This window comes from Leuciscus leuciscus (assembly GCF_965113295.1).
Source record: "Leuciscus leuciscus genome assembly, chromosome: 24".
NCBI classification, from domain to species: Eukaryota; Metazoa; Chordata; class Actinopteri; order Cypriniformes; family Leuciscidae; genus Leuciscus; species Leuciscus leuciscus.
In genome coordinates, this window is record NC_138723.1 from 7,769,466 (window position 1) to 7,788,655 (window position 19,190).

Consider the following 19,190-nt stretch of genomic DNA (forward strand, 5'->3'; position numbering starts at 1 on the left):
CAATTCATTTATTGTTTAATGAACCCAACAAACACGTTCCACTGTAGCTGATGTCTCATGGGAATGTGTGAAAGCTTGGATGCGGCCGCTAGTACTGCAATATGTTATTTGCTCTTTTCCTAAATCTCTTCCTGGCATTGACTTCTTGCTTTTGTGTGTGTACCACACCACCATTTTGTATCTGGGTTGGTCCTCCAGACTCCTGCCGTTGGTCTGCAGATCCAGGCAGATGGTAGACATGTTCCCCGCGTGCAGTCAGCAGGCTCAGAAACTCCCTCTGTGGACGCGTTTGGCAAACACTGCGCTTTTCAAAGGCAAGGGAACGCCATCGCAAACATCACTGTGCCAGCCTGTGTTTACTTGTTTACTTCAGTCTGCCATTTTCCTATAATAGGTCATGCATCGAGTTATAGATTGCTGACACATTGTTCACATCATAGACATTATTGGGTTTTTTTTTTTTCAATGACCAATGGCGATAGAGCGAGGTCGTATTGTAAAGCGTTACTGATATAATTAACTTTTCTGTGGCATTTGGGGTAAATACACATTTAAAATGTAAAACGCATACTGGTAATGCCCATGTTTTCATGTTGAGAATGTTGCTGAAAGAGGGAGAAGGGTCTGTTTTATCTTGGGATGAAGTGGGAGCTGATGATGTCAACCTCCTCATTCCTGCTAGTGTGGGCGGCTCAGATTAGATCCTCTAAAAGGGACTGAATGCATGAACATATGCCGATTTCATTACAACACAAAACTGCAGCCAGTTTTTCGCAAAATGCTCAACTCTTTCAAATAATATACGGTAGTCAGGGGTGCACATAACCTTTTTTTTTTTTTTTTGATCTGGTTCTCAAGGGAGCACCTGGAGATGCTGTTTGGTACTCACACTTTACGCAGCACTCATCCTTCAAGCTTCATCCTTCAAGCTTCATCCTTCAAGCTTCATCCTTCAAGCTTCATCCTTCAAGCTTCATCCTTCAAGCTTCATCCTTCAAGCTTCATCCTTCAAGCTTCATCCTTCAAGCTTCATCCTTCAAGCTTCATCCTTCAAGCTTCATCCTTCAAGCTGCCTAAATGTAAAATAACACTATTTGTTCACTGTAGAAATTAAATATAGGTTTATCTACAGAAATCATTCTAATATGCTGATTTGATGCTCAAGAAACATTGATTACCTCCACTAATGCTAGAACAGCTGTGCTGTTTCATATTTCTGTGACGCATGTTTTCCAGGATTCTTTGATGAAAGAAAGTTTAAAAGAACAGCATTTATTTGAAATATAAATCTTTTATAAGTGTAAATGTATAAATCTTGTATAAATGTTTAATGTCACCTTCGTCTTTGCTGGATAAAAGTATTAATTTCTTTCAAAGAAAAATCGTATTGACCCCAAACTTTTGAACGGTAGCATAACTCGTCCCTCACAGCTTAAAAACGGTCTAAAGTAACACCCTAGCAACCACCCAGAAAATCGTTTGTCGCTTCCCTTTACCAAATGAAGCTTACACTTCATTATTTTCCTTTCCAAAAGTATAGGTGAAATGCAGAGTAAGGGTGCTGAACAGATGTGCTTTCCTCACTCCGCTATCGAAGGGCTTTGCCTGTTGTGTTTTGTCACTTCAGTTTTGTATTGGAAAGAGTTGGTCCTGAAGGTCTGAGTAAACGACTGTTTCACAGCCCGGATGAAAGCAGCGCTGGCCGTGGTATGACAGTGTTTATGGTGTTCAGGGCCAGAGACGTTCCTTAATGAAGCCAGTAGGCACTTCTGGTTTTCCTCCTGCTGATCAGCCTGATCCACGTCTCTGCTGTAGATCTCAGTGTTGAGGCAACCAAACCTGCTTGCTTCCTGTAACACTCTACTTTTCCCAGCAAGTAGTGGCGTAGCGTGACAAAAGTGCTATATATCTCTACTTTTTTGTCACATTGTCCACACACAGCTTTACAGTTGAGCGAGCTGAGATAACGCTTTCTCCTGAAAGATTCTCTCATGTTACGCACAGTCAATCTTAATGTGAATGAACTGAATCAAAAAGAGACAGATTTGCAAATTCATCACTGTGTGTTCCAGTAAATTACAAAAATTTGACTGCAATGAATATAGTTTTTTGTTTTTTGAATGTGTAATCTTAATAGTTATAAATTATATATTTTTTTGTAAATGTATTAATTGTATACATTTATAAATGTAGTTTAAATATATTATGATTTTAAATTGATTTATAAATTGTCCCCTTAAATGGCAACATTGTGTTTGATTTTAGTGTAACTAACTACTTTTTCAGAAGAGCGGTCTCTTTAAAACTACTAAAAATCATGAGTATAGTTTGGTAAGTTACAGTTGTTAGTTTCCTTTAACGTTGTACTGTATCCACAGACCTGAGGTCAGTCTGGCCTTTGACTTAAGCCTGTGACACACCAAGCCAACGCCACAGAGCTAGCGGTGTCGAAAGCTAGTGTCGCCTCTCGTCGGCCGCGTCTCAGCCAAAAAACTGCGACTGTCAAATAGCATGTGTGTAAGTAAACAACGGCCTATATCATCAGGCGAGGTGTTTGGTGATCATCCTGCCTTTGGGCCAGAGGTCGTCTTAACCTTTGGTTCCAGTTTAGATGATAGAGGGTTTGTTGTCTGTTACGTCCATCGCTCCAAGGCCTTTCTCATCCTCCCTTCCTGAGTTTTCTTTGAGTCTCCTTTACAGGAGGACTCGCTCTCACTTCCGTTATCATTCCTGCAGTCGTGGCGTCCAGTGTTTGGCATCAGGGCCTCACACTCCAGATAAATGTCTTAAGGTGCAAAAAAATTATGATTGTATTATTTTTACTAAGTACTTTTTTTTTTTTTTTTTTTTTTTAACCAAGAGGGGTTTGTGAAGCTCAGTTTGGGAAACTGCATTACAGCACAGAAGTCCAACGATACAGAACTTGTACTTTCCAAGTCTGTTTTTGTTGGCTTGTTCATGGTATTAAGTGGAGATGATGTGAAAAACAAAACTCCCCACTTCCCAAATGTTAGCATACACTGCATTGCAACAAGGCCTGTGTGTATTTAGCAGTGTGAGTGAAATGGGGCACTTTTTTTTTTTTTTTTTTTTACAAATACATGAAATAAGTGTTTTCATCTCCATTGCTGAGGGTCACTTGAGCGCAGTGAATAAAACTGATCGCACACACTTAAAAGACGTGCCGTGGGTAGAAATGAGGCCTGACGACTGTACTAATGAGCACATTTAAATACAGATTTATGAGGGACGACTTCGTTATCTCCGTCTCTCCAGTGTTAAACGAGGCACAAATCCCACAGGCTTACACTGAAAGACCCGACTATCATAGAGACTTGGGGCTCTTTTGACCTGAGACCGAAACTAGCCACCCCCAGAATACCCTAGAGACCTTAGCAACGCCCTGGTAACCAGTAACCTGGTAACCACCCACAACACCGTAGCCTCATGGTGGTGAGTTTTGCGATATTTTTATTTTATTTTATTTTTTATGTAAATATCTAGTTAATTGTATACAATAGTCAGTTTGCAATGAAATTAAAGGTTTTGTTTGTGTTTTTATAACGCTTTTGACTTCAGAGCTGCTGTTTCTTTGCTCTCTGCTCCTGTGTCGTCATAAAATGCCCTGTTCTTTTGAATTAATCTGGTTTGTGTAATAAAACGAATGTGAACAGATATAATCTTCAGGTACAGCAGTGGTTAGTTTGCGTGAAGATGATGGGCTAACCTGAATGTGTCTGTCGTAGTTACTGCGCTAGAGGAAATTGAATGTTTTTCTCTCTTCATCTGTGCCTCCATCAGAGCTGCACATGAACACACAGCATGAGAAGTGTGATGGCAGACTTTACTTTCACACTGACATTTGCTCTTCGTTTAGAGGATGTGATGAGTGATGCTCAGTGACCATGCATCTGGAAGTTTATAGTTTATTAAAGGGGAAAGTTCACCCAAAAAATGAAAATTGTCATCTTTTACTCACCCTCATGTCATTCCGAACCTGTGTGACCTTTTTGAAGAATGTTTCAACTGAACTAGGCCTATCCTTTTAACAGAAGTAGTAGTGCATGCTTTTTTCTGAAGTGTTAAGGAAGTCTCACACAAACTACTACACATTGAGAGTGAATCTGGGAACCACCGAAGGCGTTTATATGCACAGAGGTCAAATCAACGCCCACAGCTCACGCTATCTCTTCTAGTCTATATAAAAACTCATGAGCTTCTGAATGGCTCAACATTGACACACTGGCAGTATTTAGTAGCTGAAGCACACACACATTTAAGCAATAAGCCCTAACAACACCCCTTAGCTGTTCTAAGTCCACTCTAAAACAGGGCTTCAAGGGGCTTATTGCTTTTATAAAACGGTTACTCCATAAAAATATTCATTTTAATATTTGTTTTATTCATAAAATAAACACCAGCAACAAAAAAATATATAACGTTATAACACATCTATTCCTCCGCCAAGCAATGCAGTTCCACAGAGGTTGCTAAGCAACACATGCAGCAACAAAGCATCACCAACGGCAGTCGCGCAGTAACACTAATGTAATGCGGTCACAGGTGTGTGTTTGTTGAGTAATTTACAACGGCTTTGAACGCGGCTCAACCAATCAGAATCAAGGACTGGAACTATCCGGTTTATAAGCAGACATTATTACTCACGCTCACTCTTATTCACCAGAATATTGGGAAATTAGCAACTACATCTAATAGGCGTGTGACGTGTGCGTTTGTATATACACAAATGTTTGAGGTTGGTAAGATTTTTAAATGTTTTTGAAAAGTTATATTCAACAAGGCTGCGTTTATTGATCAAAATACAGTAAAAACTGTATTTCTGTATTAAAGACTAACTTTGGATTAGTAGTGACCTTAGAAGTGAAGGCTGTTATTTGTGTGCATCTCTGTGGCACATGTGAAACTCTTGAAATCAGTGTGAAAGTAACACTTGCCAAGCTCCACATATCAGCACAACTGTGAGCAAATCAGATCTGAGTGACGTGTGTTTCACGTACTCTGGGGTCTTCAACTCCACTGGGGCTTCATAACAAGCTCCTTGACTTCCCATTACTGGATCTTCACACTGCCACTGAAACATGAAGCTCCTGGTGCCGTATGAACGGGACCCAGAGGCATTTGCTTTTCAGTGTTTTTCCACATTTTCAGCTAATCTCATATTTAATTAAAAGCTCAGCAGCTGACGCCGGTTTAATGCTAGCTTCCTTTGGCTCCGTTTCCCTGCCCGAGTGTGTTTCAGAGCGAGGTGAGAGGATTGCTCGTCTAAAAACAGCAGCTCACTCATAATTGATAAGGTCGTGTGGAATAATGGTCAGATATCTCTGCCACTAAATGCAAGCGCAGGACTTTTTAATGAGCTCATGCTGCGTTCCCTCTGCAGTTCTGGCAAAGGTGTTCAGCAGCAGTTTTTATTCACAGGAAGGGGGGGATGATGTTCTTCCTTACAGCATCGTGAGAGGACGGCCTGCCTTGAGCTAGAGATTTTGAAGATTTGAAGAATATTTGGCAATTATACACTTGAGCTGTTGCTTTGAGTAAAAGTCCATTTGACTTCACTCTTTAGTTCAGTGTGTTTAATTGGATTGAATTAAACACTGATCCCTTGATCTGTTTGCATCCAGCTCTTAGATGTGTCTGGTGTGGATGTAACTGAAACTCCATATGACATTTAGGGCCCGAGACAGAGGGGGGCTTGTGGTGATTTGCTGTCTTCTCAAGCTCATATTTCTGTCTTTTGACTCACCCCTGGGCGTCCTGATCTGGCCAGTCACAGAGAGAACGATGAGGTTTATTCTCCATTGTGCCTAATAACTACATTTAGCCGTGGCCTTATATTCCCAATATAAAGCATTCTCTCATATATTTTTGCTTAACTATGAAAGAGTTCAAAATCGTAATTTATTTAGTCTTCGAAGCCATTGGAAAATAACCGATATAATACCTGTGACCGTATATAATTTGTTGCTTTGCAAATGTAAATAAAGTACAGTTAGGCTAATGGACTATTTCACTCAGCTGAAGAGCTGCTTGTGATGGATGTTAATAAATTAATTTAATCATTTATTGAACATTCATGTCTTCTCATGTTGCTGTTGTGTCTACGCTCTTAATAATCAAGATTCTTTATTGGCATCTGTGGTTTCATGAATCCTTCCATTCCACAGAAAGGTTCTTTATAGTGGAAAAAAGGTTCTATAAATGTTCTTCAAACAAAGGAAAAAATGGTTCTTTTTAAGAATTCTTCATTGAGTTCTAAAAGAACCTGCGACTCAAGAGAGTTTTTAAAACGAGACCAAATAAAATGGTGCTCTGTAAAACTGAAATGGCGTACCTCAAAACGACGAGACTGCAGCACAAGTGCTTGGACTATTAAAGTGGATTTTTACACGGCACTAAAACGGTTGCCAGTCCAATATTTTGTGCATAATACGGCTGCGTTCACACAGCATTCACTTTTTTTTACAAGCTGTCGTGGGTGCGAGACCCGCTGCTCAAACTTACTCGCTACAACCGCTAACAAAGCATTTAATGCTGTTGTTGGTTAGTTGAAATATCTAATGGATGAGCTCGCGTCTCGATTTTACTCATTTATTTAATAACGCGCTGTCAATCTTTTAAAACCGCCACGGTTTTATGGACCCCACGTTTGACTCTTCGCTAGGGTTACCGCTAGCGTTGGTAAGAATGTGCGGTTGTGACTTCAGCTGTTTGATCTTACAGCTGAATGAACATATTCAAGCTGCTACTTTAATCTCCTGCCTGAACAAATCATTTCAGGATTCACACTTGTAAGCAATTGCTGCTGTAAATCCCCAAAAGTTGCTGCGTTCACAGCCATAATAAACAACTTTTCTAGGTTAAACAACTTTATTAGGCCTACACTGCATAAACCTTATCTTTTGTCATAAGTAGTATCATTAGGTCAAAGTTCATATACTGGTTATGGTTATTTATTGGTAAGTTAACCAAAGGATAAATCAACCATTCAGAAAATAAACCGTACATTAACAGGAAAGAAATATGAGTTCGATTATTTGATTAATCGAAAAAGTAATCATTAGTTCCAGCGTTAACGGAAAGCTTCCTTGTGGAAACCGAAATGGTTCCTCTGTGCAAAAACTCCCTCTTGGGATCTTTATTTATAAGAGTGTAACCATGTTTTAAGCATGGTAGAATCACCGTAGCTACTTTTTTTTGTACTTGTCTCAGCAATAACCTTTGAAAATAGGTAACCTAGTTTGAGTGTCATTTCCTGGGTATGCATTGCTGGCAGAAGAGTACAGACTTTGGATTATGACTACAATGTCAAAAGACGTGCCAAAAATGACTATCAGCACTAGATATCACTCTCTGCCCAAAGCAGTTTTTGCTTTCAAATGCAGTTGTCTCAAAGGAATTAAACAGCCAGAAAGTGAACGGACAAGTGCAAAGGTCCCTCTCACGGTCTCCATACACAACACGTTTGCATTGAAGCTGATGCGGCACAGGCACAGCACATGCAGCGAGATCAGATTACCCGCCCTTCGTTCAGAGCAGATCCGCCAGCACAATAGCGGTTTTGTTTGCCTTACCGCTGCAAGACCACTGCGCATTGTGCAGAACGGTGAGAACCAAAACCAAAACAGTGGAGCAGAACTGGACAAACCGGTTATGCTGCTTTTGTCACCGATACCAGTGTTTTTTCACCTCTTTTATGTCTTGGCTTCACCCTTTCCCAAGTTAATGTTTGTACTACGGAATCCACATTGCATCTGTCAGAGATCTTCCTACCTGTAAGTTTGTGTCTCTAAAGCGATCTCTTGTGCTGGATTATTGAGTGGCCTGAGCCCCTGCGGTGTCGGGGAGATGTGCTCGTCAACGAGAGGCTGAATGAAACACACACCCAGCCTTCCTGCTGCTCACACACAACCTCTCACCTCTGAGCTGGACACACACACACACCTCACCGGCGAACCGGACACCTGACCCCTGCTTACGCCCAGACACATGTTTGAGCTGGCCCAAGAACAGGCCAGATCAGTACATGATTACAGCACTGCTCCTGCATTACAAAGCAACTTACTAAAGGAATACTTTAAAGGAATAGTTCAGACAAAAAAACTATATATTTTTAAAAAACATATGAAGTTCTAAATCCGTAGAACACAAAAAGAGAAATTCTGAAGAAATTTAAAGAGATAGTTCACCCAAAAATGAAAGTTTTGTCATCATTTACTCATCCTCAAGTTATTCCAAATCTGTATGAATGTCTTTGTTCTGCTGAACACAAAGGAAGATATTTTGAAGAAAGTTTGTAACCAGGAGCTGCTCTGGGGCACCATTGACTTCCATTGTATTTTATTTATTTTTTTCTACTATGGAAGTCAATGGTGCCCCAGAGCAGCTCCTGGTTACAAACTTTCTTCAAAATATCTTCCTTTGTGTTCAGCAGAACAAAGACATTCATACAGATTTGGAACAACATGAGGGCGAGTAAATGATGACAGAGCTTTCGTTTTTGGGTGAACTATCTCTTTAAATCACTAGATTTGAATATCAGGAAACACATGGTTAGAAAACACCGGTGGCTTTGGTTACTTCTGCAATGACCTGATCGACATCTAGTCAACCGCTCTGACACGTTATATTTTCAACTTTACACTCATAATGTAATTTTTGCTTTTTGCTCAAAAAGTCCAGTTATTAATGCTCTTGATTGAAACCCCCAAGAGCAGGACTTTCCATGCCGACTTCCTTGTATTGAGTCAAATAATCTTTCCTGCAGTATTACAGTATTCAAGCAGAACTTGCCCTACATTACTTGTGCCAAGTGATATATATTTCCCAGAGAGCTGTAACTAAACTTCAGATCATCAGCTCACGCGCAGCCACCCTGTTATTTTCAGTTCTTCCCTCCAGACTGCATATTCTCAGGGTTTTTCTTGATGTTTTCTGTTTCTCTCTCTCACTCTCTCTCTCACTTTCTCCCTGGCCTTTTCTGTTCCCTCCAAACGTGGCCTAATTTTCAGATGCATCGCCCCAGCATTCCTCCGGCGAGCTCGGTTTGGATCAAAACGCTCCGTGTTGAAGTGTTACCCAGATCCAGCTCGCCTATAAATATCTCCAGCGTTGTCAGAAACCGTACATTTCAGTCGGATCTGACACGCTACGTGCCGGTCGCTGGTTCATAGAGCTGTGCGACAGGATCTGAAAACGTTTCCTTCTCCCCGTCAGGAACTGAGAACTGTATACGTCAGCAGCACCCGCAAACAGGCTAGCACATATTAGCGGGGGCCGTTTCTTGGCGACGCTGGTGCTCTGGTTAGCATTACGCAGGCTCAGAGATGGCAACGGTGCTTTGCATCAGGAGACGCTGCAGACGAGCTCTTCCTGTTGTGAGCAGAGAGTCTCGATAACCGCAGACTGGGGGAGGGGTGCAGGCCAGCAAAGCCCTGTTGTATTTAAAATGTGACCATTGTTTAATTGGTCATCAGAGCCGGTCCACATAGCTGCGGGAAATGGGTCAGTGAGTTCCCACAAGAGCCCCGGAGCCACTGATTCACAGCCTTGATCTTCTTCATCAGAGCCTTGCTGAAATCTCACCAGAAACCAAAAACTCACTCAATTATGTCGTTCCAAACTACAGGCTGAAAGTCCCTGGTGCACTTTTTTCATGCTGTTTTATTAGAAAAATGTGTATTCGAAGAAATATATTAAAAAATATATTAAAAATTCACACTTAATTCAGTGTTACTTGCCATTTCTTGGTAATTAATTGATATTTACTAGCAATTTCTGAGTAAAATTTGTTTCTACAGCAATTTTTTATTCTGTATACAAAGTCTGTTTGAGGAACAGACAAAAATCTTTTGCATATTCACACTTGACCCTGTCACTTACAAGACACTGAGGAAATAGGGCTGGCGCCATATCAAATGTTAACTACACAGTTATCATGGCTAAAAGACGTGACGACAGCAATATTGTTGAGAAATCTTAAAATGTAAAAAATATATATATATGTTATCAGTCGAATTCATCTTTATCTTTGTCAATTTTGTTTAATAAAGTTTAATCTTTTTTTTGCCAGTTAATCACTCAAAATTTGAGTGTAGGGAACCGAAATTGTACGAAAAGACCTTACTTTTGATCAGAACCTCCTGCAGATCTATTACACACAATCCTGAACTCACACACGGACACTTTTCTCCGGGCACTTGATTTTGTGCAGATTTTGTTCACAGATTTCTTTCCAAAATAGACTCGTCATAAAATGTGGTGTCAGCTTCTGATGCTGGATTATTTACGATGATAATATGTGTAGTATTAACATAATATTTCCTTTTTTTAAATATGATGGTTGTCAATACCAGTGTATTGTGCCCGTGTATGGCAACACAGTGTCATAGTTCACAGTAACTTGTTTTAGTAATTTCTGTTCCCTGTAAACATGAGCCTACCCGACAGGGTAACCCACACGAAACTACGTATTAGCTTCTGAAACTACCACTTTTAGTAAATTGGGCCGTGCTCTTTTCCCAAGTTTTTCCGCATCCAACTATTCAATAAAGGATTTTTAAATTCTCATTATTATTGACTATATTAATTATTTGTTGCTGCTCTAGATTAATGCGAAAGAGCAATGTTGAACAGTTTTGAAGCACTTTTCCTTTTTAAAGCAGGATTAAAGAATCCCGTTCACCATTTCCTGTAAGCTTCTCAATTCACATTGTTTTTTCAACTATTAGCCTGTACTGTCTTACACAGAAATCCAGTGGTAAGTGATCCGTGAAAACCATCCCCAGAGCAGTGGGCTTTACAGTGCCAGCATGCGTGTGAAGGGCTTCCTCCTCCTCCTCCTCGGTTCTCTAGGTGTGAGTTTTACCCCACAGGTGTTTTCTCTGGAACATTTCCGTCCTGTTTTTATGCCACATGATCCCGGTAACCTTGAGGCGCTGTCGTTGTGTAGCAGTGCTGCGGTGTCTGTCACAGTGTCCACTGTTCTCTCCCCACCATACTCCCACTGTAACCATGGCAATGGCGGTGACCCGAAGGGTTAAAGGCTTCCCGATGGGCTGGCGTTTTCCGGATAAAGAGAGCCGTGTGGATGGGCACAAAAGAGGGAGGACAGATTGTGGGAGGTCTGTTTGATGTGACAGTTGTGCCAGTAGGCAAATCTCTCTTTCCCCTTCCCTGCCCCCTCACACACACACACACACACACACACACACATTTGGATATGCCAACATGCACAGTTACGATACGTGAGAAGAATAGTTTCTAACTAGATTTTTACAGTTTTGGTGCTTGTAAAACTTTCCGTCGCTATGCTGGAGTGTTGTGGTTGGTTGCCAGGGCACTGCTGTTGCCAGGGCGCTGCTGTGCACTTGCATTTCTGAGTGTTTTTTAACCTGTTGCTGTGCAGTTGCTAGGCTGTTCATGAGCTGTGCTGATGGAGAGAGACCCGTGATCGGGGCTCTTGAATATTACCTCTGACAATAATATCTCCTGTAAGATCCGTTTTTATCTTTTCTCAAATTCCTGTTTGTTTGTTTTTTTCATTTTAATTGTTCTGGATTACGTTTTGAAGGTTTAATTAAATTTAAACAATCATAAAGCATGTCTAATCAAATGAATTCATAATGATAATTGAAGTAGTAATTTATTATAATTTTTGCAATAATATGAAATGATTATTATTTTTTTCAGAAATTCTTTGTTGTCTGTTTTAATGTTTCTAGATACAAGATATGATTTGATACAAATTGTTCAAAAACATTCATCAAAGAAAGCCATAAAACATTAATGATTTAATCTTTTTAAAATGTAATCAACTGACAATTAGCCTAACAATTCATTTTATTGTTTGCCAAACAGAGTGCTGCACTGCAGAGGTTTACGGGTTTAATATTCACAGAAGATGGTTCATATTCCGATTTGATTAATTGCACATCCCTACTATTGATTTATTCATCCAAAATTTGCCAAATTCCATGACATTTGTGTTAAATTCTATTTTCATGACTGTATTCTGTGACTCCGTCTGCATTTTCCACATCGCAGAAATTATAGGGCCTTGATCGGACTCTAAAAACAGCACCAAGAAATAGTATTCACTATTTGAATAACTAATATTTTTAAATGTGTAGCTTAACAATTATACAACCCAAAACTAAGATTAAAATTAATTTGCCACTATTCATTTTGCAAAACCACTTTGCCTGAACATATGAAGCATGAATAGCTACATTTGTGATAATCAAATATTCATAATGCTTGTGTTTTTGTAGACTAATGATTGTGACATGTTTTGAGAAAACGTTCCCTTGCTTCATTTAATGTATGCGGAAGCCATGAATATGCAAATTAGCCCTGCCTCCACTCACTCACACCAGCTCTACCTGATGCATTCGGTCAATTGTAGTAAACGCTACACAATGCCAAGTGGAAATATTGGTTTGAATCAGCCAAATAAGTTTGAAGATTGAACCAGAAACTGATTCTGAAGAGGAAGAGTGAATTATACAGACTCGTCTACAAGTCGATGTATCAGAATGATACTTGTTCTGAAAAGCCTTGTTATTACACAGCTAATAATGCTAATGTTACACAAAACATATTCCCGTTCGCCCTCTCGGAGTCAGGCGGCTGCCTTCTGTATCAGTATCTTTAGCAACGCTTTGAACATCATAGAAAGCCATGAGAAAAGCTCTGCACGTTGATGGGATTGGTTACATGTTCGTGACGGTTCCGAAGCTTATTTTTGAGACTATCTTTGGTTCACTTCAGTTTTAGGGAGGAAAAAAGTCATCAATGGTGTTGACTGATGAATTTGCACTTGGTTTGTCTTAAAGATCATTAAAAACACCTCAGACATATAAACAACATTAAAAGCTTTGGCCACAGGGGGTCTTATCCGCATTGCTAATGGTCATAAAAAGGTAATACTGGTTGATCTCTAGTTGCTAGTTAGCCCTGGATCTCTGATATCCTGGTCTCTAGATTTGGCTCAGGCCCCTCCTTCAATGTGTTTAGTTTTTTGCTTCATGTAGAGGCCATGTGTTGTTCATTACCATTGGCTTGGTGAGCTGCATTGCTCCTTTAGAGACATTCTCATCCTCTCCGAGGGATGTATCACATGGCACGCGTCACATGATGCCGTCAGCGCCAATAGGACGTAAAACCATATTTTCACATGCACTACAAATTGCTAAATGATGCATGCCTGTGTTTAAACCTCAGGAGAGTAAATGCCTAGAATGAAAAGAGCAAAAAATTGCACTTGTAAAATAAATGTGCAGTAGCGGTTGTGCTCAGCCTGGACTGGATGCTGATCTCTCAGCTCTTCCCGACTGCTCGTGGTCCTCAGCCTTCACCCTCCCTCTAGCTCTTACACACACACTGTGTGTGTGGACGACGGGTCGTCTTCTCGTCAGTTACGCTGATTGCATCAGTATTTCCCTCCGCTAGTGGACGTCACCCGCCGCGTGTTTATTATGCCTGATAAGAGGAGGCCTCTGGAGAGCAGCGTGTTCTCATTCGCTATCACTCGCTGCACAAACTTTCCGCAACAGCCACACTCAGAAGTTGTGAAAGTTGAACGGCTGTGGCTGTCATGACCTTACGAAGCCTTACCGAGGGTTTCACTAGTCTTACACATTTGCACTCTTAACATTGCTTCCAGAAAGTGCTGTTTAGACTATTTTCTGTTGAACCACAAGGAGATTTCTTGCAGAAAGTTCCTGCTGTTCTTTTCCATCATTTCTTTGGGGATATTGAGCTTGAAAATGCCAAAATACAACATCAAAAGCACTGTAAATCTAGCCCACGTGCTGGATATCACTTCATTATAAATAAAGTGCGAGAGAAATGACGAGCATGCAGTGTCGTAGTCATGTTGTTAATCCGTAAATCATGAAATTACCAAAAACTACCAATGATGTAACTGGTACGTCGTGTGTTTGCTGGGAAGGATTTGCATGCAGACTGTATGATCTTTATTCTGTTCATCAGGAGCATTTTACATATGAAAAGTGTGGTACAAAAATACAAACAGGAAATATCACAGAGAGGGCGACTCCGCAGACTCATAACTGTGTGTCAAAGTTTAGGAAGTTCTCTTAGATAATCAGATAATTTGACCCTTTTGTGACCAGGCAAGGGTTAGTTCAGGCAGTAAAATATCATGCAAGTAATAGTTTTTCAAAGCCAACTGGAAGACCAAGAGTGCACGCAAGTTTTAAACTAGATTTTTAAAAGATTTTGACTTTGCTTCATCTTAAACTCTTTATTTGTCATTGACCCATACCTGCTTAACATATTTTTTTTAATATATTAAGAAATCTATATTTGAGCAAAATGTGTATTTGTCTACAAAACATATTTCAATCATTTAAGCCTTTCCATCGACGCGTTTGAAACGCACTGAAGCAGAAGGTGTGTATGGAGTTTGACTGGTCGTGTCCCAGAGTCTTGCCCGGGACGAGATAATCTTAGCACTCGTTCTATTCTACATCACTCACCGATCAAATAAGGCTTTAGCGGGACTAAAATCTGCTTTGGTGGCCGTCCAAAAAAATGTCAATACAGGAAAACCCCTGACACGGCTCATAAACGTTGGCTGCGCTGTGTCTTACCTTGCTCTACGTTGACTTCACTAGTTCCAGCTTCACCGTCACCACCTTTTTTTTATTTTATATTTGTTTAGAAAATCTCTAAGGCCTCAAATGTCTTCTTTTCTTCGTCTCTTTTCTTTCCTCTTCTGAGCACCGGACTTGTGCTGACCGGACATTTTGAGCGCACTGATCTTCAAATCAAATGACAACATAAAATTTTTATCAGTGGCCAAACCATTTTTGTGTTGGGGGTGGGGGGTTCTTGACCACTATTTCAAGGACAATTAGGAAGAAGAAAAATAAAAAGCTTTTATGTAACTCAAATATTGCATAATCTTCCCACAAATAGGCCTATTTTAATTTTATATATTTTTTTTATTATTCCATAATTTAATGAGGCCTACCCTGGGCCCGGGACAACAGACCCGTTTGTCCCCCCCTATCGGCAGGCGTACCCACAGTGACTTTCATTGAAGGAGTGATTGTTTGGATGCCCTCGGTCCAAACACTCCTGCACATGTGATGAAGATGTGCTGCGCCCGTCCGAGGAGGAGGAGGAGCAGGAGAAAGGTCACATTCTCCACACTCCTCCACAAGGATCTCATTGATGCAGCCGCATTCCTGTGTCTGTGATGTAATCCCGCTCCTCTTCCTCATCAGATTCATCACATGGCCTCGAAACGGCACACGTAACAACTGGTTGGAAGAAACGGAAATCTCTCACCCTTCTTCTCACACGTCTCCCCTTGATGCGCTGCAGTGCAGCCAGAGGCTGAGAGGGCTTGTTTTTCCTCCCGCTCGCGTCTCCTCTGTGCGCTGAAATCCATGTCTAAAAGCAGACACTCTAGACGCCCTGTCACAATACCGCAGGACTCCATGTAATCACCACACAGTGTGTGTGGAAACACAATGGTGCGCCTGGACCTGCTCCAAGAGGAACGAGGCTCGAGGCCTGTGCTTTTACTTTCTCTAAATGATTCATACAATGTGATGATGATCAGCCAATCTCTTCATTCATTATCCAGAAGTATTGACCTGTCATTTTCATCAGACATTACCCATGTATGCCTGACCTTGACTAGTGTATTACTGTATCAAGTGTGTTTAATATCTAATGACCGAAAACAACTGCTTCTATTGTCTGGCGCAGTGTAGCTTAGCGGTCAAAGATCTGGGCCTCGTACCAAAAGATTGCAGGTTATGAACTGATTCTGTTGATTATCTGCCGTTATGATGGATACGGGTTATTTTTATATTCAACTGTCCAGTAACTGATATTCAGGACAGACTGTAATTGTTTACTTTCTGTTTTTGAAATAACTTCATCACTATTAGGCTACGGAAATAAAAACATATGTATTAGGAGTATAGTTAGTATTATAAAGTGTTGTAGTAGTAATAATATACAATAATAATGTTATTTGTTATTTTAACTTATTACTAGTAGTAGTAGTATTTTTATTTAATGAATTATAAATTCATTATAAACAAGTTATTATAAAATCGTATTACATTTGTATTAAAATTATTATCTTATAAAATTATTAGTAAATATTTATTAAACATTATTCCTGTTTTTCACGTAATGAAGCTTATTAAAAAGTAATGCATCAATGTAATGTATTTAATGTAAAAAAAACATCATTTATTATTGCCTGAGCGTCAGACTTTTCTCCTGCAACATCTGATCATATTTTCATTAATACCTTTTGAGAATCGCTTACAGTCGCTCTAAACAAAACCAGGCAATCTTTACATTTCGTAATTGTTTTGAGCTGTGACGTGTCCTAATACAGCGAAATCTGGAGGATCACTTACATCAGTGCACAATTACTCATGTATATAGAAATCATGTATATATGATCTGTATTTCTTACTATATACAGAGTCAACACTCTTTGATTTCACTCTTTGATTAACTTTTTTTTATTTTACGGATGTTATTCCTAGAAAGAAAGATTTGTAAGTGTAGTGACTATTTTCTGTGAATCACCTTTCCTGTGACGCTGATGTGATGTGGCCTATTGCATAATGTGAACCACTAACCAGCCGCCAAAGAGACTTTCAGCCATTGCTTGAGTGACTTTTGTCATTCAGTCGGGCTTTGTTTCCTGATCCAACTGCTTTTGATAAAAGTTCAATACTGCATTGTTCCTGTTGAATATCCTGTGTCAGATTCACAAAATGAAATGCATTGTTGACCAACAATTCACCTTGACTTTAAAGTCAATGGCGACTGACGTCCTGTGAAAGGTGCAGAACTGAGCTTCAGTGACCCTGGTTTTATGACGACAAACGTTTTTGATAGTTTTCAGTTGATTTCTGTCAGCCGGTTTCAGATCACACTCATACTTCTGACTAGCATTAGCTGTGGCGCCTCATTTAAATGCAGATTGAAGGGCTCTTCATGACGGTCCACACACAAACAACACCAGAGAATGCTTGTATGTACAGCAGGCGATTGTTGTTGCCACTGGGTTTGGATAAATAGAGCAGCACCTCGTGAAAACCTCTGTCAATTCATGAGCAAACCTTGGGCCGCCCTTTCTGATGCCATCTCGAGGACTTTTTTTCCATTTCAACAGAATGAAAGGACATTGTATAATGATGCTGTTTTTCAGGCCAGCCGTGAATATAAAGGTTTTAATGAATGTTAATGTGCTCCTCCCAGTGCTGTTGTAGATTGAGTAATTGTCGGCTTTATTTGCAGTATGTTTATACCTTAAAAGAGTGTTAATCTCGCCAACAAAATTACTGAAGGAAACATTCATTTGTTCATTGACAAAATCAGAAAACCCGTCAACAGCAAACTGGCAACAATGGGTCAAGAAATGCACGAGGATGATAATTGGCAGATTTTAGTTTAATTTCTAGTAATGCTCTAGCAATGCTTTTAGAAAAAAGAAAATGTAAAATTCAGCTGTGATCATAACATGTAGCTCACGTTGTGAATGTTGATGCAACAACACACATAAGCAGACATGTTTCACACACTGACTTGTTTGTTGATATATCAAACATAAAATCATGTTGATACATTTTTCAAAATTTGTTTTGATCTTTATATGACACATTACAGTCTATGAAAATGTTGTTTTGTAGAAAAATGTATTTGAAATTTAATGAGGAAAATGAAAGCACATTTTTGCCAAAAGAAAACAACTAAAACTGTCTAAAATGACACGTGTGTTTTAAATAATTTAAAATAAAATGTAAATAAGTGATGTAAACAATACCTACTCAAAATCAATTAGGAATCGTAAAAAGCTGATTCCTTGTGTAACTAAGCTGTAAACCAAGCTGTTTTGGCAGCACTATCGCGTATCCCAGTGTTCATTTCCTTGAATAATTAACGTTGATGAGATGCTGATCTTGTTCTCCTGCTCGTCTGCAGTGCCTGAGCTGTCGTGAGGATGAGCAGCAAGCGGAGTCTGTTTGTGCGGCTGGTGCCGTGCCGCTGCCTGCGGGGCGAGGAGGAGACCGTCACCTCGCTGGACTACTCTCACTGCAGCCTGGAGCAGGTGCCCAAGGAGATCTTCGGCTTCGAGAAAACCCTGGAGGAGCTCTACCTCGACGCCAACCAGATCGATGAGCTGCCCAAAGTACGAGTGCACTCGCACCATTCACACGCTTGCACTCGCACCATTCACACGCTTGCACTCGCACCATTCACACGCTTGCACTCGCACCATTCACACGCTTGCACTCGCACCATTCACACGCTTGCACTGCATGTCTACAAAAAGTTTATTTAGTGCTTAGGCGGTGAAACGTGACCTTTTTTTGTTAGTTGGCAGCAGTATTGGGGGAAGTTGATTTTAAGTAATGCATTGAAATATTGAGTTACTCCCGAAAAAAGTTACTAATTGCATTAATTAGTTACTTTTTATGAAAAGTAATGTTGCATTACTTTTTTCTCATCTGGGCTTGCTTGCTTGTTTTTAATAAAATTTTCTATTTTTGGCAAATTTAAAGGCCCCTTCACTAGCCTGGTTAAAACCAGACCATTCTCAGTAGTAACTGAGTTATGGTCTGGCAAAGCTTCATTAATAACTCATTTCCAAAGGGGCGTCGCCAACGGACGTCGCTCAAATGCCTCTGGGCGCAATTGGATAGACCTAAAACCAATCAGAGCGATCGTCATCGTGTAAAGCCATATGCTGCGTCCCAATTCGCCTAAGTTACACTACGCCATAAAAGTATGTACTCTTTTTGTGAAGAAAAGGTATTTACTTTTGAATGTGTAGCAAAAAAGTAGGCAAGCTTTGGGACTTACTACTTCATCATCTTTATCGGACGGATCTGTCGCGTGCGTCCTGTCACGTAAACTGCCCTGTCAATCATCTTGTCACAGTTAAAATCCTCTAATAAATCGAATTTAATTTTCTACCGTTTCGGAGAGAATTGTAGCAGCACGTTCATCTGCCAGTGGGTCTTTCATGGAGACTGTCCTCATGTGTTTGCAGTTTGAATATAATAATGCATTTAAAAGCTGGTGCGCTTCACCAACGACGTCGCTCAAATGCCTCTGGGCGCAATTGGATAGACCTAAAATCAATCAGAGCGATCATCATC

The 19,190-nt window shown here is 40.2% G+C and overlaps 1 protein-coding gene across 2 annotated transcripts in view; it reads left to right on the top strand.

Annotated features, from left to right (window-relative positions):
- erbin (erbb2 interacting protein) overlaps positions 1–19,190 on the top strand; it is a 67,730-nt gene that overhangs the window by 13,095 nt on the left and 35,445 nt on the right. For both annotated transcript variants that reach the window (XM_082157643.1, XM_082157644.1), the window contains exon 2: positions 18,010–18,217. In XM_082157643.1, the coding sequence (XP_082013769.1) occupies positions 18,029–18,217 (189 nt within the window). In that variant the 5' untranslated portion in view covers positions 18,010–18,028. The remainder of the gene's footprint in view (positions 1–18,009; positions 18,218–19,190) is intronic.